General features: G+C 45.8%; 1 protein-coding gene across 1 annotated transcript; it reads left to right on the top strand.

Moving 5' to 3' along the window:
* The first annotated feature begins 460 nt into the window (after positions 1–460).
* Positions 461–21,067, top strand: LOC133396538 (enhancer of polycomb homolog 1-like). The gene is given in 15 exon segments (XM_061666514.1): positions 461–976; positions 4,547–4,706; positions 4,968–5,113; positions 6,289–6,495; positions 9,849–9,997; positions 11,113–11,260; positions 11,904–12,062; positions 12,901–12,990; positions 13,121–13,269; positions 14,169–14,572; positions 16,626–16,819; positions 16,933–17,071; positions 19,328–19,713; positions 19,715–19,728; positions 20,914–21,067. Coding segments are annotated over 15 exon segments (2,571 nt in total). The 5' UTR covers positions 461–823; the 3' UTR covers positions 20,987–21,067.
* Positions 21,068–21,368: the final 301 nt, after the last annotated feature.

The raw sequence follows: 21,368 nt of genomic DNA, 5'->3' as shown, positions 1-21,368 counted from the left end.
ATCTCCAAGTAAGTAGTGTGTTACAAAAGAAACAGTCAAAAAGATTTCAATATGGAAATTAGGTTGGATTTGGCCCTTTCTTGTGTTGAATGATAATTTATGGGTTTCACTTTTGGAATTGCAATACTGGAGTACAATGAATTCTCCTACAGTAAATGTTAACTTAATTTTACTGAGTGGATTATTGTATTATGAACCAGTATGCATATTTTTAAAAAAAAAAATATATATATATATTCATATTTGTTTTAAATCAAACGTTTGTCCACCCCCTGGTTTTATATATATATATATATATATATATATATATATATATATATATATATATATATATATATATATATATATATATATATATATATTTGTTTTAAATATATGAATGAAACCCCGTCTTGGGGGGGGGGGGAGTGAAAATCTCCGTTTCCCCTCCTTTCTCCCCCTCTCCCCCGGACCCCTCGGTTGTGTGAAGCGCGCACGCGTGCCAAACTGCGTGGGAATGGCTGTTGGTGCTTGGGATGGATGGAGTGGGTTGGGCCGAGCGGAGCCAGCCGAGCGCTACATGAGTTTCTAATGTCCGCCATGTTGGCCATGGCGCATTGAACCGGGGAGGGAGAGCGGAGCGCCACGGGAAACCACACCGACACAGAACCACCGAGACGCGGGCCCGCCCGGCTCTCCTCGCGCTGCTACGCACCCGAGGCCGGCCCCGATCGAGCCGCTCGCTCCAGGAGACCCTCCCGGATCCATCCATGACAACTACAGGCACAATTCCTCGCAGATAGACTCGATTTATGCTGCATCTTGTCATTTTAATATTAAAACAATGAGTAAATTGTCGTTTCGGGCGCGGGCGCTGGATGCTAGTAAGCCTCTGCCCGTCTTCCGCTGCGAGGATTTACCGGACCTGCACGAATATGCTTCGATAAACCGGGCAGTGCCGCAGATGCCAACCGGGATGGAAAAGGAGGAAGAATCGGTATGTTTATTTTGTTAGTGGCCCGGTGGAGCCATGGCGGGCGTTTTTTTTTTTTTTTTTTTTCCCCCACCTGGCGGCAACAACCCCGCCGCTACGCTGCCTGCGCAGGCTCGTTCAAAATGGCCACCGCGTTGTGCTCTTCCCGAGCGCACGACGACGGATTCTCGGCCCATTGGCCGCGCAGCCGCCCCGCTCCAATGCGGTTGTCGTCGCGGGGACGTTAGCGGTTGACACGCCGCCGGTCGGCCGTGTTGCGACGGCTCGTTTCGCCACAAAATGCGGGGGAGCGCACAAAGAAGTCACGTGACGTGTATCGGGGCCACCATTTTGTTGACTTTGCCGGGCGGGCTCGTTTGGTAGGCCGCGGTGTACTTTCCGTGTTCCAAGGCCAGGGGGAGACGCTGAGCCTCGGCCGGCTTTTTGACAACCGCCCTCCGCGCTGTTGACAGCTTCCAAGGCGCCCATGTGGGTCGGTGCACGGCCTAGTCGGCGCCGGTTATGGCGAGAATGAACAATTTTCAATCAATGCGCGTTGTCGCCTGCTAACTATAACATTCGAGCTAAGGCGAGTGGGCCTTCATTATTTTTGCACCTTTATCAATTCATTTGCTTCGGTTTTCCCCATTTATTAATCGCAACTTAATCATTTTGCTAATAGTAGCACATGACGGTGCTTTTTCTCACAGGTTATGGGTGTTTGGAAAGCCCCTGTTCACTTATTCAGTTTGATTTCAAGCTCAAGGTTAATAAAAGTGGCACAGTTAATGTTAAGACAATTAAATCCAGTTAGACAATGTAAAATTCTTGAACTGTCCAACACGTTACAGTGTCTTATATTTTATCAGCAGACATAGCTCAATAAGGAATACTTATCTACCTCCTGTATTCTAATGAAACGTGTGTTAATGAAAATAAAAGTGCAAAGCTTAGTGAGGCCTGGTGGTTGCGTTCTGATAGTTTGTCATAAAACATGAACTTCCAGTTATACATCATCAAATCTAATTGTAATCCCATTCCCTCGTAGTATTACATGCTCGCCATTCTTACCGAAAGAGTAAATATAAAAATGTCGTTGGGCTTTTTAATATGCTAAGACAAGTACAGTATTTGCCATGGTCTGTTTTGTGAGGCTACAGGTTTGCTTCTCAAGTCCTTACTCATAGCTCTGATGGTTTAATTCATAAAACACGTTAACAACTAGTAATATGACACATCTATAATTGTAATTCTGGTCACAGTAATACATACTCACCATGCATACTTCATGACTACATGTACAAATGAGCGGCTTTAGGCTTTATTTAATACGCAGCGGCATGTAATCGCTGAACTCCTACATATTGATACATTTAAATAAGCACCCGTTTGGTCCAAGGGGAGTTGTTTTTGTTAGTCTGGATTTTCTTTTTTTTTTTTAACCTCTGCTTGGAATGTATTCGTCTCGGTTGTATTAGATGCTTGTTTTTCCCCATCCTCGCCACACTGCCATGCTCTGGTCCCAGAGCTCATCAGCAGGCGAGCCCATCTGTGATGCTGAGCGGCAGACAAACGTCAGGAAAACAGACGGGGCCCGCCAAGTCAGCAGAAATCCAGCCCCCTCCTGTCGTCGCCCCCCACCACCTCCAGCGGCATTACATAACCGAGTGACAAAAGAGATAAAGAGGACCGTTTTGCTACAGGCGGCGGTGGCTTAGCTCCGTGACCTACATCCGCGGGGTCAGTGTAACGCGGGAGTGGACTTGACTGACCACGTTGGCCGGAGAACAACATGCGCTGATCTGAGTAACACACGTGTGTCTACACACTTAACTGCAGCACATGGTGCACTCAGCAGTGTATGTTCAGCAACATGGATGCAGTCAGTCAGTTTGCATTTGTCATAAATGCGAAGGAATGTTCTGGTGGGTCAGTGCAACCTTGATGCTTCGTCTCACGTAGCAGCTCGGCGCAGTCGTAAATGACTTTGCTGAGAACACCTGCCGGAGGCCACGCTTTGGTTGCTGTGGCAACCCTTATTTTCTCTTTATCGGAGGCATTTTCTTTTGCGTTGGAACGTTTAATTGGAGGAACGTGCGGTGCTAGGAAAAATACTTTTTTTGTTCTTCTCTGTTGGACTCTGCTTTAGACAGCTATTCGGCCCTGACAGAAAGAGAAGCTGCGTGTTCCTGGAACATTTTGTTCACAGACTCTACATTTATGTTTTCTACGGTGGTGTATTCATGATTATTGGATTAGAGCTCATGTATTATTAACAAATATCGCCATTAGTCTGTTGTTGAGCTCCAACTGTGTCCTGTTTCGTGTGTGGTGAGAATGAACACAACAAAGTGATTCTTGTCGCCAACAAATATTACCAAATGATAAAAAAATTCCTTGTGAATTGTCCCGACGAGGTAGAGCAACAGAGTGCGCTTTCATTGGTGTGTTGGATTGTATGAGAAAATATAAAAGCTATCAGGTGGGATTAGTGCTGCAGCCTATTATCTGAATTAACAATATGTGTGGGGAAAATTATCACTGCGAAGTTTCGAGGCAGAAATTTTGCACTGTTTTTCTTTTCTTTTTTTTTTGATGAAATTATTTGATTAATCGTTTCAGCCCTGTGTGCAATACATATTTTTTGGGTGATTTGTTTGTTGGCCTGAGAGCTGACAACATTGCAAGTTGTACTTTTTTAAAAGATTGTTGTTGTTTTTTACTTTTAGCTGTAAAGTAAATGATCCTACTAGATTAAGAGATTAAGACACTAGCTGACTGTTTTGGCGGGTAGAAACATTCGCTTGCCAACACGTCTCGAATGGAACCGGTCGTTCGGCACGTTCCTGTGGCGCCATTTGTGCCACATTTTTGTGAGCCACGTTGTAGAAGCTGGCCAAGAAAAGGTGGCTGTGAAAGTTTTGTCGCATGTCAAACTGAGTGGGATCCCCGCTAAAATAGTTGTGAGAACAAGCCGTGACTGCGTAGGCCATCTGTTGCGTCCTGTTCAAAATATTGGCATGGAGAGGGGACGCTTAAGTAGAACTAATATTAATAAGTGTTTTTTTTTTTTTTTTTTTTATATCGCAGTGACCGCTTGTTAGGCATCTGTTTAGTTCGTGTAAAGTGCTTATCAAAGGGGCAAGATGACTCATTTTGTCAAAAGCTGCTGCTTTCCCTTGCATTCATTCGCTGGAACGAATTCTTTGTCAGTGTTTTATGGAAAAAAACCATTTTCCTGCAAGAAATTACATAATGTCCTCTCCTTGTCAATTCTGAGGCACTTAAGTTGTTTTTGTGAGTTATTTACTGAGATAAATTCCTGGCGAGATGAACCATTAAATCAGTTAATTGAAAATCCCTACTGCACCAAAGCCAAAACAAGCCAACTGCAGTTTTTTGCCGACTTGATTGATCTTTGAAGCACAATTTAATCTAATAGTCTTACATCTGCTTTAGAGGAGTTTCTCGGCCAGGTTTGATGGGTCGAGTAGTTGAGTAAACTCAAACCCAAGCTCCTTGCTGCATGTGATATAACGATTGCAACGTGTTGCCGCCATGTTGTAACTGCTTTTATTTCTTGTCGTCGCACAGGAGCATCATCTCCAGCGGGCCATCTCGGCGCAGCAGGTCTACGGCGAGAAGCGGGACAACATGGTCATCCCCGTGCCCGAGGCCGAACGCAACATCACGCACTATGAGTCCCTGTACCCCGGGGAGTTCAAAATGCCAAAGCAGCTTATTCACATACAGCGTGAGTCACCGCCACCGTCATGCTCTTTGTCACTCGCTTGTGTGCATGTGTTGGCGCAGTGCTGCTTTACACCGCTGCTTACACCCACCACCAACTAACAACAAAAGCGTTTTGTAACGCTTAATCGCTTTTGCGGGCAGTTTATCTGTCATCTACACGGAGACATGGACCTTTTACTGGAGTGAATGAAACTGCACGACTGAATCACTTTAAACTGTCTTTATTTCGCAACTAATCATCTCCCCTCTCGCCTCGCCGCAGCTTTCGGTCTGGATACAGAGCAGCCAGACTACGACCTCGATTCAGGGGACGAGACTTTTGTGAATAAGCTAAAGAAGAAAATGGAAATCACCGCAATGCAGTTTGAAGAAATGATTGACCGCCTGGAGAAAGGCAGCGGACAACAGGTAAACGCTGCGTGTTTGAGTTGATCGATTTGCAGACTCAAACTTGAGTTTATATGGTGTCCTGAATACAGTCAACCCTTGCTATTCATGGGGATTAAGAACCAAGCCAGAGTGATGGATGCCCCCTCTCAATAGGAATGTTTATAATTGCTTATATTAATCATTTAAACCCTAGATCATAGGTGTCAAACAAGGCCCGGGGGTCAGATGCGGCCCGCCACATCATTTTATGTGGCCCGCGAAAGCAAATCATGCTCGTCAACTTCTGTGATTTTTGCTAAAATCTGTATCCAAATTCCAAATTGTCATAATAATAAACAATAATGTTGAGATATTGCATTTTTCTTTGACCAAACCCTTCTTCTATAGTAACTTAAACAATACTTGAACAAACTATTATCCTTGTCTTCTGATTTCAAAACTACTTATCACTCAATTTGTTGTGTAATGGTAATATGTTTTGCTGATTAAACATTTATATGGTTTCACTGTTCTGACGGCCCTCTGAGGGAAATCATAACTACAATTGCGGCACTGGAAGTGCCAGGGTGCAGATGGGTGCCAAGTATTACTTTACCATTTAACCATGCTTTTGACTCGCACAGATTCTTTTTTTTTTTTTTTTTTTTTTTTTTTTTTTTTTTAAACAATAGTTTTCCCCTGCTCTTTGCACGGCATAGAGACCGTGCCCTGCCCCAAATAGTAGAAATCTGTGATTTATTGATGCCCCCCAAAAGTTTTATTATCTCCTATAAATTGCCTGTTGAAATGAACCTCCTCCCCTTACTTCAACATAGTTCCTTAGATGGTGACGAAGCAATGCTTTTATATTAGATGCGGTTTTTGCCTGAGTACAAAAATGTTTTTCGGTGAACAATTGATGGGTATCAAAATTTGCAAATTGGTAAATGTGTGAGTGGCGAATCGCAATTGTGTGGGGGGAACTCACTGTCAAGTTGCCCGGCTGTCGGGTGGCCCACGCTCACTGCTATTCCTCATAAGGAGCAGGGTGTTTGGGCGGCATCTTAAGGCACTAAAAAAAAAAAGAACATATGCGCAAATAGTCTGTTAGGTCCCACAGAAAAAAATTCAAATGGGTGAATCGCGAATTTGCGGGAGTTCTCTGCATGTCCTAACAGTGGTGATCGCGCTGACGTGCCCGTGTTTCTTTGCAGTTTGTCAGTCTCCAGGAGGCCAAGCTGCTGCTGAAGGAGGATGACGAGCTGATCAAGGAAGTGTTTGACTACTGGAGCCGCAAGAGGAAGGTGTGCAAATTTGGCACCTTCGTCTCCAACGTCAAGCAGGAGAAGCGGGACGGCTCCAGCACCAGCGACCCCTACGTGGCCTTTCGCAGACGGACGGAGAAGATGCAGACCAGGAAGGTAGGTTGTACCTCCGGAGTGCACTTCTTTTACTAACAACATGGCTTCGAACAGAGAGGCACCAGTTTACAAAAGCACAGTCGCCATTGTTTTTTTGTTTTACAAGTAGGAGGCTGGAGGAAGCCATTCACAGACCATCCATCCATTTTCTACCGCTTATCCGAAGTCAGGTCGCGGGGGCAGTAGCTTTAGCAGGGATGCCCAGACTTCCCTCTCCCCAGCCACTTCATCCAGCTCTTCCGGGGGGATCCCGAGGCGTTCCCAGCGTGTCCTGGGTCGTCCCCGGGGAGGCATCCGAATCAGATGCCCCAGCCCACCTCATCTGGCTCCTCTCGATGTGAAGGAGCAGCGGCTCTACTCTGAGATCCTCCCGGATGACCGAGCTTCTCACCCTATCTCTAAAGGAGAGCCTGGACACCCTGCGGAGGAAACTCATTTAGGCCGCTTGTATCCTGGATCTTGTTCTTTCGGTCACGGCCCACAGCTCATGACCATAGGTGAGGGTAGGAATGTAGATCGACGGGTAAATCGAGAGCTTCGCCTTTCGGCTTAGCTCCTTCTTTATCACAACGGATCGATACAAAATCCGCATCACTGCAGACGCTGCGCCGATCCGCCTGTCGATCTCCCGTTCCATTCTTCCCTCACTCGTGAACAAGACCCCGAGATACCTGAACTCCTCCACTTGGGGCAGGATCTCATCCCCGACCTGGAGAGGGCACGCCACCCTTTTCCTACTGAGGACCATGGTCTCAGATTTGGAGGTGCTGATTCTCATCCCAGCCGCTTCACACTCGGCTGTGAACTGCTCCAGTGAGAGTTGGAGGTCACGGCTTGATGAAGCCAACAGAACCACATCATCAGCAAAAAGCAGAGATGCAATACTGAGGCCACCAAACCGGACCCCCTCTATGCCTCGGCTGCACCTAGAAATTCTGTCCATAAAAGTTATGAACAGAATCGGCGACAAAGGGCAGCCTGGCGGAGTCCAACCCTCACCGGAAACGAGTCTGACTTACTGCGGACCAAACTCTGACTCCGGTCGTACAGGGACCGAACAGCCCGTATCAAGGGGTTTGGCTTGGCCACCGAGGAGCTTTTTAACCACTTCGGTGACCTCAACCCCAGAGATAGGAGAGCCTGCCTCAGAGAAACCAGACTCTGCTCCCTCATGGGAAGGCGTGTTGGTGGAATTGAGGAGGTATTCGAAGTATTCTCCCCACTGCCTCACAACGTCCCGAGTCAAGGTCAGCAGCGCCCCATCCCCACTATACACAGTGTTGATGGTGCACTGCTTCCCCCTCCTGAGACGCCGGATGGTAGACCAGAATTTCCTCGAAGCCGTCCGGAAGTCTTTCTCCATGGCCTCACCGAACTCCTCCCATGCCCGGGTTTTTGCTTCAGCGACCACCAAAGCTGCATTCCGCTTGGCCAGCCGGTACCCATCAGCTGCCTCAGGAGTCCCACAGGCCAAAAAGGCCTGACTCCTTCTTCAGCTTGACGGCATCCCTCACCGTTGGTGTCCACCAACGGGTTCGGGGATTGCCGCCACGACAGGCACCAACCACCTTACGGCCACAGCTCCGGTCGGCCGCCTCAGCAATGGAGGCGCGGAACATGATCCACTCGGACTCGTTGTCCCTCTCCTCCCCCGGAACATGAGCAAAGTTCTGTCGGAGATGGGAGTTGAAACTCCTTCTGACAGCTCCGCTCCGCCCCTCTCTTTACCCGACTGTCCAAAACATGCGGCCGCAAGTCCGATGACGCGACCACAAAGTCGATCATCGAACTGCGACCTAGGTTGTCCTGGTGCCAAGTGCACGTGTGGACACCCTTATGCTTGAACATGGAGTTCGTTATGGACAATCCGTGATGAGCACAGAAGTCCAATAACAGAACACCGCTCGGGTTCTGATCGGGGGGGCCGTTCCTCCCAATCAGAAAGATTGAGTCCCCAGCGGGAGCGCTCTCCAGCACCCCCTCCAAGGACTCCAAAAAGGTTGGGTACTCTGAACTGCTGTTTCGTGTATAGGCACAAACAACAGTCAGGACCCGTCCCCCAACCCGAAGGCGGAGGGAGGCGACCCTCTCGTCCACTGGGGTGAACCCCAATGTACAGGCACCAAGCCGGGGAGCAATAAGTATACCCACACCTGCTCGGCGCCTCTCACCGTGGGCAACTCCAGAGAAGAAGAGAGTCCAACCCCTCTCGAGAGGACTGGTACCAGAGCTCATGCTGTGCGTGGAAGCGAGCTATATCTAGTCGGAGCTTCTCGACCTCACACACCAGCTCGGGCTCCTTCCCTGCCAGAGAGGTGACATTCCACGTCCCTAGAGGCAGTTTCTTTAGCCGGGGATCAGATCGCCAAGGTCCCCCCCTTCGGCCACCGCCCAGCTCGCACTGCACCCGAGCCCTATGGCCCTTGCCACAGGTGGTGAGCCCATGGGAAGGAGGAGCCACGTTACCCTTTCGGGCTGTGCCCGGCCGGGCCCCATGGGTGCAGGCCCGGCCACCAGGCGTTCGCTTCAGAGCCCCACCTCCGGGCCTGGCTCCAGAGGGGGGCCCTGGTGACCCGCATCCGGGCAAGGGAAACCTGAAACCATTTATTGTACTCGTCGTAGGGGTTTTTGGAGCCGTGCTTTGTCTGGTCCCTCACCTAGGACCTGTTTGCCATGGGTGACCCCTTCCAGGGGCATAAAGCCCCAGACAACTTAGCTCCTTGGATCATTGGGACACACAAACCCCTCGACCACGATAAGGTGACGGCTCAAGGAGGGGCAGTCACAGACCTGATCATTTATATTTTGCAAAAGCAGTGATTTATTGACATTTTAAACTTTTGACCATAGGTATGTGCTTCCGAGCCGTAAATATTTTGCTGAGGCCGCCTTGCCTCACCCGTACAACTCTCAATGAGAAAAGACTGTCAGTTTGTGGGATTGTGACATTACTTTTCGACAAGTACGTTTTGACAAAAGGGATTTTTTTTTCCCCCACAGGAAGCACTTACTTTTCACATCTGTTAAGAAATTAAAATATATATATATTTCTGTGGAAGGTGATGGAAGTGGATGTGGGTGGAAGACTTGCTGGGAAGAAACCGTTTCAAAGCTTGTTTCGTGTCCTGAAATGAGATTAAATGAAATCCCAGCAAGGGGAGAAAAACTAAAGCAAAACTTATGAAGAATGTCATTGTTAGTTGCTTTTTCTAGACGCAACTTGTGGAAGAATTGATTATAATTGGATTCTTTTTGGGGGGGGGGGCATTTTTTTGTTAAGGTCATATTGCCCAGCCCGACTGAACACTGTTAATATTTGGAATGCGCTTAACTGTGACGTTTCCTGTTTTCAGAACCGTAAGAATGACGAGGCGTCATACGAGAAGATGCTGAAGCTTCGCAGGGACCTCAGCCGCACAGTCACCATCCTGGAGATGATCAAGAGGAGGGAGAAGAGCAAGAGGGAAATGCTCCACCTCACGCTGGAGATTGTGGAGAAGAGGTGAGAAAGAGCTGCTGTTAGTGCTTTGCTTTTTAAATATGGTTCTATGAGACATTCAGTATTAATTTGCATGTCGTGTGACTGGCCTTGCACGGTGCTTTAATGTTGGAAAAACAGTTACAAGTAAAGATTCAGTCAGTAGTTTAAAAGGAGCTCAGTGACGTCTCACTGGCTCTGAGAGTCTTTAAGGTACTCTTCACTTTTTTCCCCCTCCTATTTATTTTCTAACCTTGGTGCGCCGACTTGTTCCTCGTCCCCCGAAGCGGGGCCTTTGTTATCCATCCCTGCATGACGTCCAAATTGAATGAATTTCCTGTGAAACTAGCTGTCACTGTGAGCGCAAATTGGAGCCCTCTCCTTGAAGTGCTTTTGATTTGTAGTGACATTTCAATTTCCTCTCGTTATCCCTGCCTTGGTTCCGGCTGTGCGTGGTCACCAGCGTTCTCTCTCTCTCTCTCTCTCTCTCTCTCTCTCTATCTCTCTATCTATCTATCTATCTATACGGCGCTTCTGCGGTCTGCACCGCTACATTATGCTGATGTACAGAGGCCCAGGTGCAAAGCGAGAAGCATGTAGTCTGTCACAAAGTGTCTCGGGAGTGTTCCGATGCTATTTGAGAGCTGACAGCATCCGCTGGTGTTTGATATATGAGGAGTTGTTGTCGTCGAGCTCGACTTTTTGGTCAGATGCTTGTCAAAAACATGGCGCTTCAGCGATTTAGAAAAAAAGCTGTAATTAGTGCCTAGAAATCCATCGTGCGTTTTGCACTTGAATATGTATGCAAATACAAATAGTTGACCAGTTGGGGAGGAGAGTCTTCGCCACATGTGCCGTACACATTTTTTTCCGAAATCATATCTATAAGCAGTCTATTTTTAAGGGTAATGTAAGATGACTTTGAAATGATATTAACATGTTTTGGAATAAAGATTTGTGGGATATTTTTGGTTTAAAATATGAACATAGCAAAAAAAACAATCGTAATTGACCAACCCCCTACAAATGTTTAGAACTGCCTGTTTGTGACAGAGGTCGAAGGGGGTTTACTGTGCAGTCATTTGTTTGATCACAGTCGTAATAGTCCTTGGAATCAATGTTTTTAATGCCCCGAACAGAAACACCTTGCCCGACTTTGGCACCGAGGTTATGGCAGAGGCGCTTGCCCAGCAGGCTCTGGTGAAGCCCGTCTACACCATCCCCATCATTCCCAGTGCCAACCAATATCGACACCAGGACCACTTGGACATGAAGGACTACAAGAAGGTAAAACAAACTAACACCCACCAGCACATTCGCCCGTGATCGGAGAGGCGGTCGTTTGTGTGCGGCTCTATGCCAGTCTGTTAATTAGTGGAGGTTTGTTGTTTTTATCTACGCACCCAAAATATTTCATCTAGAGCTTGGATTCCATCCGTTTTGGCGTCGTAACACCTCATTACACAGCTTTATAGTTGCTCTCGTGTCATCCGTCGTCATTATGACTTAATTAGCCCTCGTGACCGCCGGCCCACTTCACCGTCAACCATCGCCCTCTCCCACCTCTCAGCTTTGGTTTCACAGATGCCTTTTTTCTTCCCCTCAGCCATCATTGATTGGCTTCTGCGCCGTCGCCTCCTCCAGCTTGCTTTGTTTCCCGCATCTTAACAGCTGAAAAGGATCTGACTAATCCTTGCCTGAGTGTGTTCAAGGGGGGGAGTCTGGGTGAGCGGTGGCACGGGTGCTTTATGGTGGGGCAGCCATCTGGCTCGGCGGCGGCATCTGGCACGTGTTGCCATCTGCATATCAATGCCTCTCAAAGAGGCCGTCTCCTTCTTGTGATGCAGAATAAACCCTCCATTCCCCTCTCATATCTTTCTTTTCTCTCTCTCTCTCCCCCCCCCCCCTCCCTCTCTACCCCCACCCCCAGCAGGAGAAGACGGAGATAGTGCGAACCAAAAGAAAATATGAAAAGAAGCCCAAGATCCCCCCTCTGTCTGCGCCCCATCACACGGGACCCTCGGTGTTTAATCTCAAAGACCTCAACCAGTATGACTTTCCCAGTTCTGACGATGAACCCTTCTCACAGGTAAACCAAGTAAAAGACAAAAATAGTGGAACCCCATTATTCGCGGGGGATTGGGCTGGACCACAAATCGCGAAAATCGCCAGATATTCTTTTTTGTTAAACCCGGAATATTCTTGAATAAGTGAGGATAAACAGCCATTAAGCATTTCTAGGATTGCCCCCCCCCCCCCCTCCAAATAAGAAAAAAACAAAGAGAGAGAAAACTTCCACCAATAAGTGAATCTGCGGGTTCTGATCCGCGATTATGCGGGGATCCACAAAACAGACTTGAGTTGAAAAAAAAAATTTCATCACCAAACTCAAAACCCCATTTACTCACGAAAACAGTTCGGTTCACTGAATACTCTTAATGCTCTTTAATTATAACATAATATGCTAGTTGGGGTCACACAAGAAATTGTTTCCAAAAATGTCTGTTCGCTGAGGACTCAGTCATCTTCAGTGTTTACAAAATATGCATGGTAGTTTTGTTGAAGACAGTAATTGTCTCTGATTGTTCCAAAAAATTGTTAGGTTCACAGACGACAATGTCGTTTACAAAAACATGTTTCAGAAATTGCTAGTTTTGCCGAGGACTGAAAATTGTCTTCAGAATTTACAAAAAAAATGCATGTTGGGGTCATTGAAGACAAATACAAATTTCCTTCAGCGACTACAATTGTTTTTGTTGAAGACGCTAAAGGAACGTTTATAAAAACACAATTGGTTTGTTCAAGAGTAAATTGTCTTTGATTTTTATGACAATGTGCGCCAGGTTTGCAAAGTACGCAGAAATCTTTGCTGTAGTAATCAGCTGCTGAGCACCTTTTTTACGCAAGTGCTATTATCTACCGTACAGATTCATTCAGGTTCTTCAGAGGCAGAAGAAGAGAACGACCCAGATGGCTGCTACGCATTCAGGAGGAAGGCTGGCTGTCATTACTACGCTGTGAGTGCTTTCTCTCTTTACTGCACTTCTATTTTTAATACGCACCCATTAGTCTGCAGCACTCTAAGGCAAAGTGGACCTGGTGTCTTATTTTATTTTTATTTATTTTTATACTTCTCTCCCCCTGCAGTCAAGTCCCGGCCAGAGTGACAGCTGGCCGTGGGTGAGCCCGCTGGAGGGCGGCCTCGGTCACCCGCGCTTCCGCTACTGTCTGACCTCCCTGAACACGCCGCGGCGCTGCGTCGGCCTGGCTCGACGCCGCGTGGGCCGAGGAGGCAGGTGAGCGGAGAACACAAGTTAACGTGGAGTTTTCGGGTTTTTCCTGGCTCAAATGGAGGCAAAGGTGCGACCATAGGCACGTGTGCGCCGCCTTCACATTTAGCTCAGCTCAGGATCTTCTCTATTTGATGCTAAATGAGAAGGGAAATGATGCCGCGCAGCTGCTCAGGATGTCGAGCAGCTCGCCGGTTCCTTACCAGCCGGCCTTTTGGCAGATATGAACATCAAGCTGCTTGCTAAAATGTTGAACACATTCCCGCTTTGGCGCTCACCTGCCACTGTAGGCCTTGGCTCAAGATGCCAGTTTACAACGTCGTCTCCTGCAGTTTTGTCTCATTTTGCCCTGTAATTACACGCACGAGTGGACTGTCGAAGCACTGCTGTGTCAGCACCAGTCCATTTCACACGTGTGGGTTCTGTCAAGAAAAACATTTCAGGATGGAGAAGGAGACATTCTAATTTGCTGTGTCATTGTCCAAAGTGTCGTGTTAGGATCACATTCTTTAAAGGCGTGTACACACACGGAGATTTTTTTTATAAACGTGACATGGAAAACGAATTAAAGAAACCTGTAGAAGTGGACATCCTAGGAAATTGTGATGGATAAAACACCTGTTGTGGAATTTTGCTGAAAAACTGGCATTTTTATTGAAACCAAAACACGTTATACTGCTGATTAGCAAAGAATGGAAAGGGCAAGCTCATTACTTTTGAAATAAGAGAGTCTACTCTTTCTTGTTGTATGTTCGGTGTTTATATTGTCACAGAACACAATATTCTGTGGGTGTTGAAGATCAGTCAAAAAGCTGTAAAACGGTTGTCATTATGGACAACTGCTTTGAAAACAGCTGGCAGTGAATGAGTTGAGAATGTAATGTTGCGTCTTTGGTTGTTTTCAGGTTCTTGTTGGATCGAGCGCACGCCGACCTCGACGCCGTCTGTCAGTACCTGGACTCTGACCCGCAGCCCAAATCCTTCTCCACGCCACTTCCAAGCTCTCCGCTCCGCAACTCCAGTACCTCAGAAACCGATACCTCGGACCCTAGCGGCTCTTCCCGCCCTCTCGACTCCGCCGCCTCGTCGTCCGGCATGACCGTGGACCTCAGCCGGATTCTTTTGAACATTAAATCGTGCCGCTGGAGGCATTTCCGACCACGGACGCTATCCCAGCACATGTCGGGTGCAGGAGACTTGTCTCTTAAAGGATTTGGGGATTTTAGTCGGGTCGTGTCGGGACTAACTCGGAGCCTGTCTGGAGGATCCTTCTCACAGAACCGCACCGGTCCAGCTGCTCCTGTCAAAAGTGAGTGTGTAAATTATTTTATCGTTAATTGTGCTTTGAGGCTGACTCTTACCTATCAGGCTTGGTTGTTTGTGTTCCCAACTTTCTTTTCTCTGGAAGTGTGGATGCTTTTCCTACTTTTCTTGCTGATTCGTGTTCTGAAATCATGTTGGACTTCGTTTTCATCTGTCTTTTCTGTTTGTTTTAATAGTTTTCAAAAAACACTTCAATTTCTTGCTATTTAAACCTTACTTAGGATGGACTAAATTAATCGAGATAACTAGATTTAAAAAAAAAAAAATTGTATAAAGTTTTTTAAATTTTAATTTGCTGTGAGTTCTACTTGGACTTATGCTGCGTTTATACTGGACGAGTTTATCGTGGGAGTTGTGTACACAACTCCCGTTGTGAATTGGCTTCATTATACAGAAGAGGAGTGACTTCCCCTGGTAGATACCAACACCATTTCAAACTTTGGCTAATGCTATTGCTAGCTTGATTCACAGTAAAGTACAACCGACAGTTGAAAACAAGTTATATAATTATACTCGCGCGATATGCCAATTTCCTTGCTCAACATTCTCCTAGCCTGGTCTTTTTTTCGTACGGTCACGTTATTGGTAGCAGTCGTTATCAAAAAGTTCCGGGTGTCCTCAAACAGCGACGATTTGATCTTCCATTGTTCTGCTCAACAACTCCAGGATGGTGTGTGTGACGCAGTATATTCTCGACGGGGATTGGCAGTCGCGATGCAGTGCCACGTGAATTTGTATCTCGCGTAGAAATGGTCCTTTTTCGCATGTTCGCGTCGCATCAAACACCATTGACTTAAATGTAATCGCGTGGCGCAGAATAGTCCAATATACATCTGCTGTGAACACCATTAGACTTGTATTAATGTTGGGAATAGTTAAGCTTGTCTGTGTGATTCATTGGTTCTCAACCTTAACAGGTTTAAACATTTATCACCTTGTTGGAGCTCAACCTCAAAGCTGAAGTCTGTGTTATTCATTCATGTATTGATTCGTTCATTCATGTGAGTGCGCCGCTGGAGAGCGGCTGTTCTATGAATGGAAGCTTGACCCCTTTTAGTTCAACTTGCAGCTGCTCCTGTGAGAGCAGGGTTTTATCTCAAGGTGTTTTATCTTGTGGTCTCTTCCCATTTATACTTCATACAGCAGTTTAAAGTAGAGGTTGTCAAACTGGGGTCGTGCACCTACATATGGGCACCGGTGTGCCCTGCAAAACAAAACAACAAACCTACTCCAGCCTACTTTAGTTTAAGGCCTTTTAAAAGCTACTGTCAACTTTGATTTATTTATTTATTTTATTTTTTAAAAATTTCAGCTGTGAGAATTCAGACAGCGCTTCCTGGCTCTGTTCCGAATGACTATTTGCATGGTGAAAATTTACCTCTGATCTGGTTGGGAAAAGTAATATTCCAGCCCTGTGAAACTGAATGAAATTCTATTTGGATTTGGCCTGTATTTTCCGTTTAAGGTGTTTATATGGAGCATTTTCATTCGGTTTGGTCTTCGAAACAAATTCTAATCACAATACAAAGCTCCATGTAAACCCCCTAAAAGCTAAAAAGTGTGATGCATTTTGTATCTTTTGAAGTATATGGGGCGTAGCAGCATTGCAGCTCTTGTCAGAGTGGAGTAGTATGTTATTCTTTATTTTGTTGTGGTTTGAATCCGAAATGTATGATTCTGTTCATGTTTGGGCAGACTCTAATGCAAATTTGAGTCACCACCTATTTGTGAGGAGACACACTAACTGTAGAAAAACTCTATGAGCAGTATTATTTAAAACAAATGCTGCACCGAGGAAAAAAAAATTTAGGTTGTTATGCCAGTACGCGCATACATACTAGGCAAGTAACTGGAATGTGGCCACGAACAAGCGGAAAATGGCAGTAAAGACGAACAAGGCCTGAGGGTGAAAACTTGATGCTGAAGTTACTGTTTTCCACGTTTAGCTGTTCCCATAGTTTTTATTCTCACATCAAGTTAATAGAAAACCGAGGCCCACCTCCCCTGTTTGACTGGCGTTGTCTTTTGACCTGACTCAGTGTTCACGGTGGAGCAGTACCAGCAGCACCGAGAGCAGCTGGCCGTCATGCTGGAGCAGAGCCAACATCAGCAGCAGCAACAACAGCAAGAAGACAAACAACAACAGCAGCAGCAGCGGCAAAAGGAGCAGCACCGTCAACAAATCCAACACGCCAACAACTCCCTAAGCGTAACCAGCCCGCTTATCAGTCAGGTGTTTACACGCTCGCTATCACCAACCCGTTGTCACTGTTCATGGTAGTAAACACATCTGCGCTAGAAAGTTGATGTCACACTTGTCTCACTAAACCGCGTCGGTCCATTCAGGTTCTGGTGTCCAAGACCTTAGACCAGGCCAGCGCCCAGTTTGCAGCCTCGGCCCTCGTCACCGCCGACCAGCTGCTGGCCTTCAAGTCCAAAGAGGAGCTGGTGGTGGCCAGCGGGGTTAACGGCGTACTGGGAGCAGGTCTGTGGAAACCATTTAGCAGTTGTCGAGTTTGTTGTTGTAGTAGTAGTTGTTCACATGTAAGCTTATTTCATATATAGTCCCTTTTAACCTCTTTTGACATATTTGTTTCATATCAAGTAGTTGACATGTTTTAAGATGTTTGGTTGAACAACTTCAGTTTTTTTTGTTTAAATTGATGGCGCTTAGGTAATGCTAATGGAGTCGATATCAAAAATCAATCTGTCGATCATTGCTCTCATATTTATTTTTTGGTGTAGTCAACTCGCTGTGGGCACGTTCGCCTCCAAACAGTCACTCACTCATCTGTGGCACCGGCCCACTCGACTCGTTCGTTCAATTACATTCAGCTACCTTCATGGCCTCGCGGGCAGTCTAAACGCTGACACTAAGGCTACGTTCAAACAACAAGAGATGATGCCCAATTTGTTTTGTTAAATTTGATCTTTTTATGTAGTCGTTCACATTACAAAAACAAATACGGCTTCTGCTGAGGAAGGAACGGGTCCGTGACGTCACACGCATGCATACGCACAGCCACAAGACGCCGTCTTGACGGAAGTAAAATACGGCTCCTCGCATAGGTCTTGTCATGACGCATTTCTGGTAATTTCAAACATTTTGTGCAACCGGAACCAGCATTATCTTATATTAATCAGGTGTAAAGCATCTGCTTTTCGCCACTGACTGTTTTCGGCTCCTTTGTCTGCCGTTTGCTTTTGTCACGCCTCTTGTCCAACAGTTGTGACCTTTGTCGCCTTTTGATGACGTACAGGTCAGATGCGCACCCCGTGAGTGTCCATACTGCACTCGCATCGGACACATCTGATTTATATCTACAATTGAAAAAATCAGAACTGTACTACTGTTCACATTGGGAGAAACAAATCGAATTGACCTGCAGTGTGAACATAGCCCAGGGGTCGGCAACCCAAAATGTTGAAAGAGCCATATTGGACCAAAAATAAACAAATCTGTCTGGAGCCACAAAAAATTAAAAGCCTTGTATAAGCCCTATAATGAAGGCAACACATGCCGTAAGTGTCTATATTGGCCTACTATCCAAATGACATAATGAGCATTCATGATTAAATGTTTATTTTTCCTGCAGTGCATCCTGGAGAGAATGACGCACCACGTGACTACTCTGCTGTACGATGGTGTTTTAGGTTTCGTTGCATTGATGAAATTATAGAAATATAATGAAGAAATCAGATTTTTTTAATGTAATTTTTATTTTGAGGATTAAAAAAATCAAAATGAAGATGTCTCCTGTAATTTCAGACCTCCCCATGGAAATATAATGCAGTGCTCTTTAAGTCTCAATAATACGAACAATCCTCTTTTCCCCCTTATCTGGGCAACAGACAGAGTAATAAAACGCACCCTGCAATTGTAAAAATAAAACGGCAGCCTTTTGAAAAGGTATGTACTACGAAAATAAGAAAAAAAATCATTTCGATTAATACATTAAAATAATGCACAATCGTCTTCTCTTTCCTCCCCTAATGGCGGCAACAGACACAAATGAATAGTCTACAATTGCAAATGAGCGTGATAGATCACAGCCTGCAATTAAAACGTAGCCTGCTTTAATAATGAGACGCGCACAATACAACGCAGCCATCCTTGGACCTGAGCAACAAAACACAATAATATCCCTGCTTCACATTCCAAATATATACTGACAAAAAAAATCAAAAACCACTTTATAAAAACAGACACTTTGTTGCGAAATATGTTCTTGGCCGTTTAATGTGACTTCTGTAGTCGGACATCACTGGACAGCAGATAAATGGCGCCTATTATAATTGCATTGAAATTTTAAAAAATCCTCTTTTTTTTTTTTTTCTTAACCCAAATTCTTGAATAAACTGCCAATAATCATTGGGTCGGGAATGGAAATAAATTAAAATTTGAATAAAAAACTATATGTGGATATGTGAATCCACAGGTGGCAAACCGCAAATACGCAGGGGTCAGTTTGACCCCAATTTCATATAGTTGACGTGTTTCATTGAAAGTGGTTGACATGTTTGGCATGTTTCACAATTGTTTCATGAAGTAGTTTTTGACGTTCGTTTCATACAGTATAAATGAGTGGTTGACCTGTTTTAACATGTTTTTCATATAAAGTAGTTCTTGACATATGTTTCTTGTAGTTTTGTAGAAAGTAGTTGCTGGCATGTTTTTCATGTAAAGTACTTTTTCAGATGTTTTGTTGTGAACCTGTTGTGTTTGTTTGTTTGTTGTCAGGCGTGTTGAAAGGTTTGCATCTGTCCAGCACGGCCGCAGCGCTTCACCCCGGCCACCAGCCGCCCACGCCGGCCGCCCACGCTTTCTCGCAGCCCTCGCCACATCCGGCCGCCCCTCCGGCCGCCACCAAGGCCGTCCCCGTCTCCCTGGCGGCCGCCCCCGGCAACCACGCGCCGCTGGGCCTGCTGGGGTGCGGCCCGGCCGGCGCCGCCCCTCCCGCCGCTCAGGTGCTCATCGGGAGCAACATCTGTCTGAGCGTCCCATCAGCCGCCAATCTGGCAGGGCGCCACCTGCCCCGTGCCCTGGCCGGTGTGCCGCCCTCTGCCTTAAAACTGTCCACCGCCAACAACCTGCAGAAGCCCAAAGTCTCTGCCACGCCGTCCATAGGACATCAACTCCAGGTCGGGGCGTCGCATGAGTCTTTGATTTACATTTCACTGTCAGAATGATAGAAAAGTGGAACCAGGGTGTTTAAGAAAATAGGAAGCAAACCCAAACTGCGGCGAAGTGCTTGTGAATATTCTCATTCATCCAGGTAATTTGAATCGATCGCAACCGGACAGCGCCTACCTGAAGCCTGAAAAATCTTGAAACAGCTTCTAAAACAACCAGAACTGTCCAGCTGCGATCGATTCAAGCCCTGAGAAAGAAAAGAAAAAGAAAAACTGTGGGGACCTTATGAATTATATACATGAGGAAAATCCATTTTTGGATGTATATTAAACCCCGTTTATCAGAGGGGGATATGTTCCACGCTGACCCACGATGGGTGAAAATCGGTGATATAAAAACAGACGAGTCTCGCAGCAGCTGTTCTCATTTTCTGTGTGGAGAAATAGGTGACTATCGTATAACATCACTGAGGAAATGAACCTTTGAAATCTGAAATGAACATTTTGACTTGCCGATTTTAAAAACAAAATCACGGTAAAAAAGAGATTCCCTGTGTGATTCTGTAATTTTATTTAATCATGGACACAGTAGTGGCATTCGTAGTCACAGTAAGCAAATGTGACTAAGAAATGTATGGGGTTTCATATTCAAGTTTCATAGATTCAAAATTCATTAATTGAATCTTTACTCTGAATTGTTAAGAAATCTAATGGCAGCCCCCCTGAATCATGATTTGAATCTGAGCACTCAGAATCATATTTTAAACACAGCCCTCCAGTTCATGGTTGAACTGAATCATAGCCTTCTAATTCACTATCGAATCAAAGACCTGTGAATGGTGAACAAATCAATTTGCAGCCATCTTAAAACCAAATCAGCCCTCTAAATGGGAATTGAATGCAATGATGGACATCCGAAGCGTGATCGTAGTCCGCTGAATTGGAATTGAATCAAAACATAGGCATTAAAGACCCCACCTCAGATAAGTGCAAGTAAATGGATGGATGGATGCATCATAAAGGTTGAATCATTGAACCTGAAGGTTGCTTTCCCCCCCCCCCTTGTACATTCAAGATGTTCACTGAAAGACTGTTTTGTGTCGCAAGACGATTTGCTGGTGACAATGAAATAAATATTTTTTATGGTCATTGATAGTAACATGTTTTCTCTTGTGTGTTTATGCTTCTCGACAGGGAGAAGCGCGAGGAGGACAAATCGTCACTGAACAGCATAGCAGACAACACAGTGGCCATGGAAGTGACGTAGTGGCGGGGAAGGGGGGCTGGATCTTTGGAGTTTTCCGGTGCTGTGCACCGGAGCGTCTTGGGTGTGGAGGGGATGCCAAAAGGGACTGCCGGGATGACGAGCGCATCGCCGATGTCGTCGTCGTCCTTTTTAAAACTTGTTTTTTTTTTTTTTTTTTCTCTCTCTCTCTCTCTCTCTCTCTCTCTCTCTCTTTTGTTACGGTTAAGAGACGTGCGTGGTGTACATTGTGCATATGTGTACAGTAAGGACTTATTTGTACATACCACTTGAATACACAACTGTCCGTTTGTGATGTTTTGCACTTGGAGTGAAAAAGATGAAGAAAAAGGAGAAGTCTGTGGCGTGCGTGTGTGACTGAGTTGTATAGAGACGTTTTATCACG

Source organism: Phycodurus eques, chromosome 21 (assembly GCF_024500275.1).
Source record: "Phycodurus eques isolate BA_2022a chromosome 21, UOR_Pequ_1.1, whole genome shotgun sequence".
Classification (NCBI taxonomy): Eukaryota; Metazoa; Chordata; class Actinopteri; order Syngnathiformes; family Syngnathidae; genus Phycodurus; species Phycodurus eques.
Note: the sequence above shows the minus strand (reverse complement) of the source record. Positions and strands in the feature narration are given on the sequence as shown.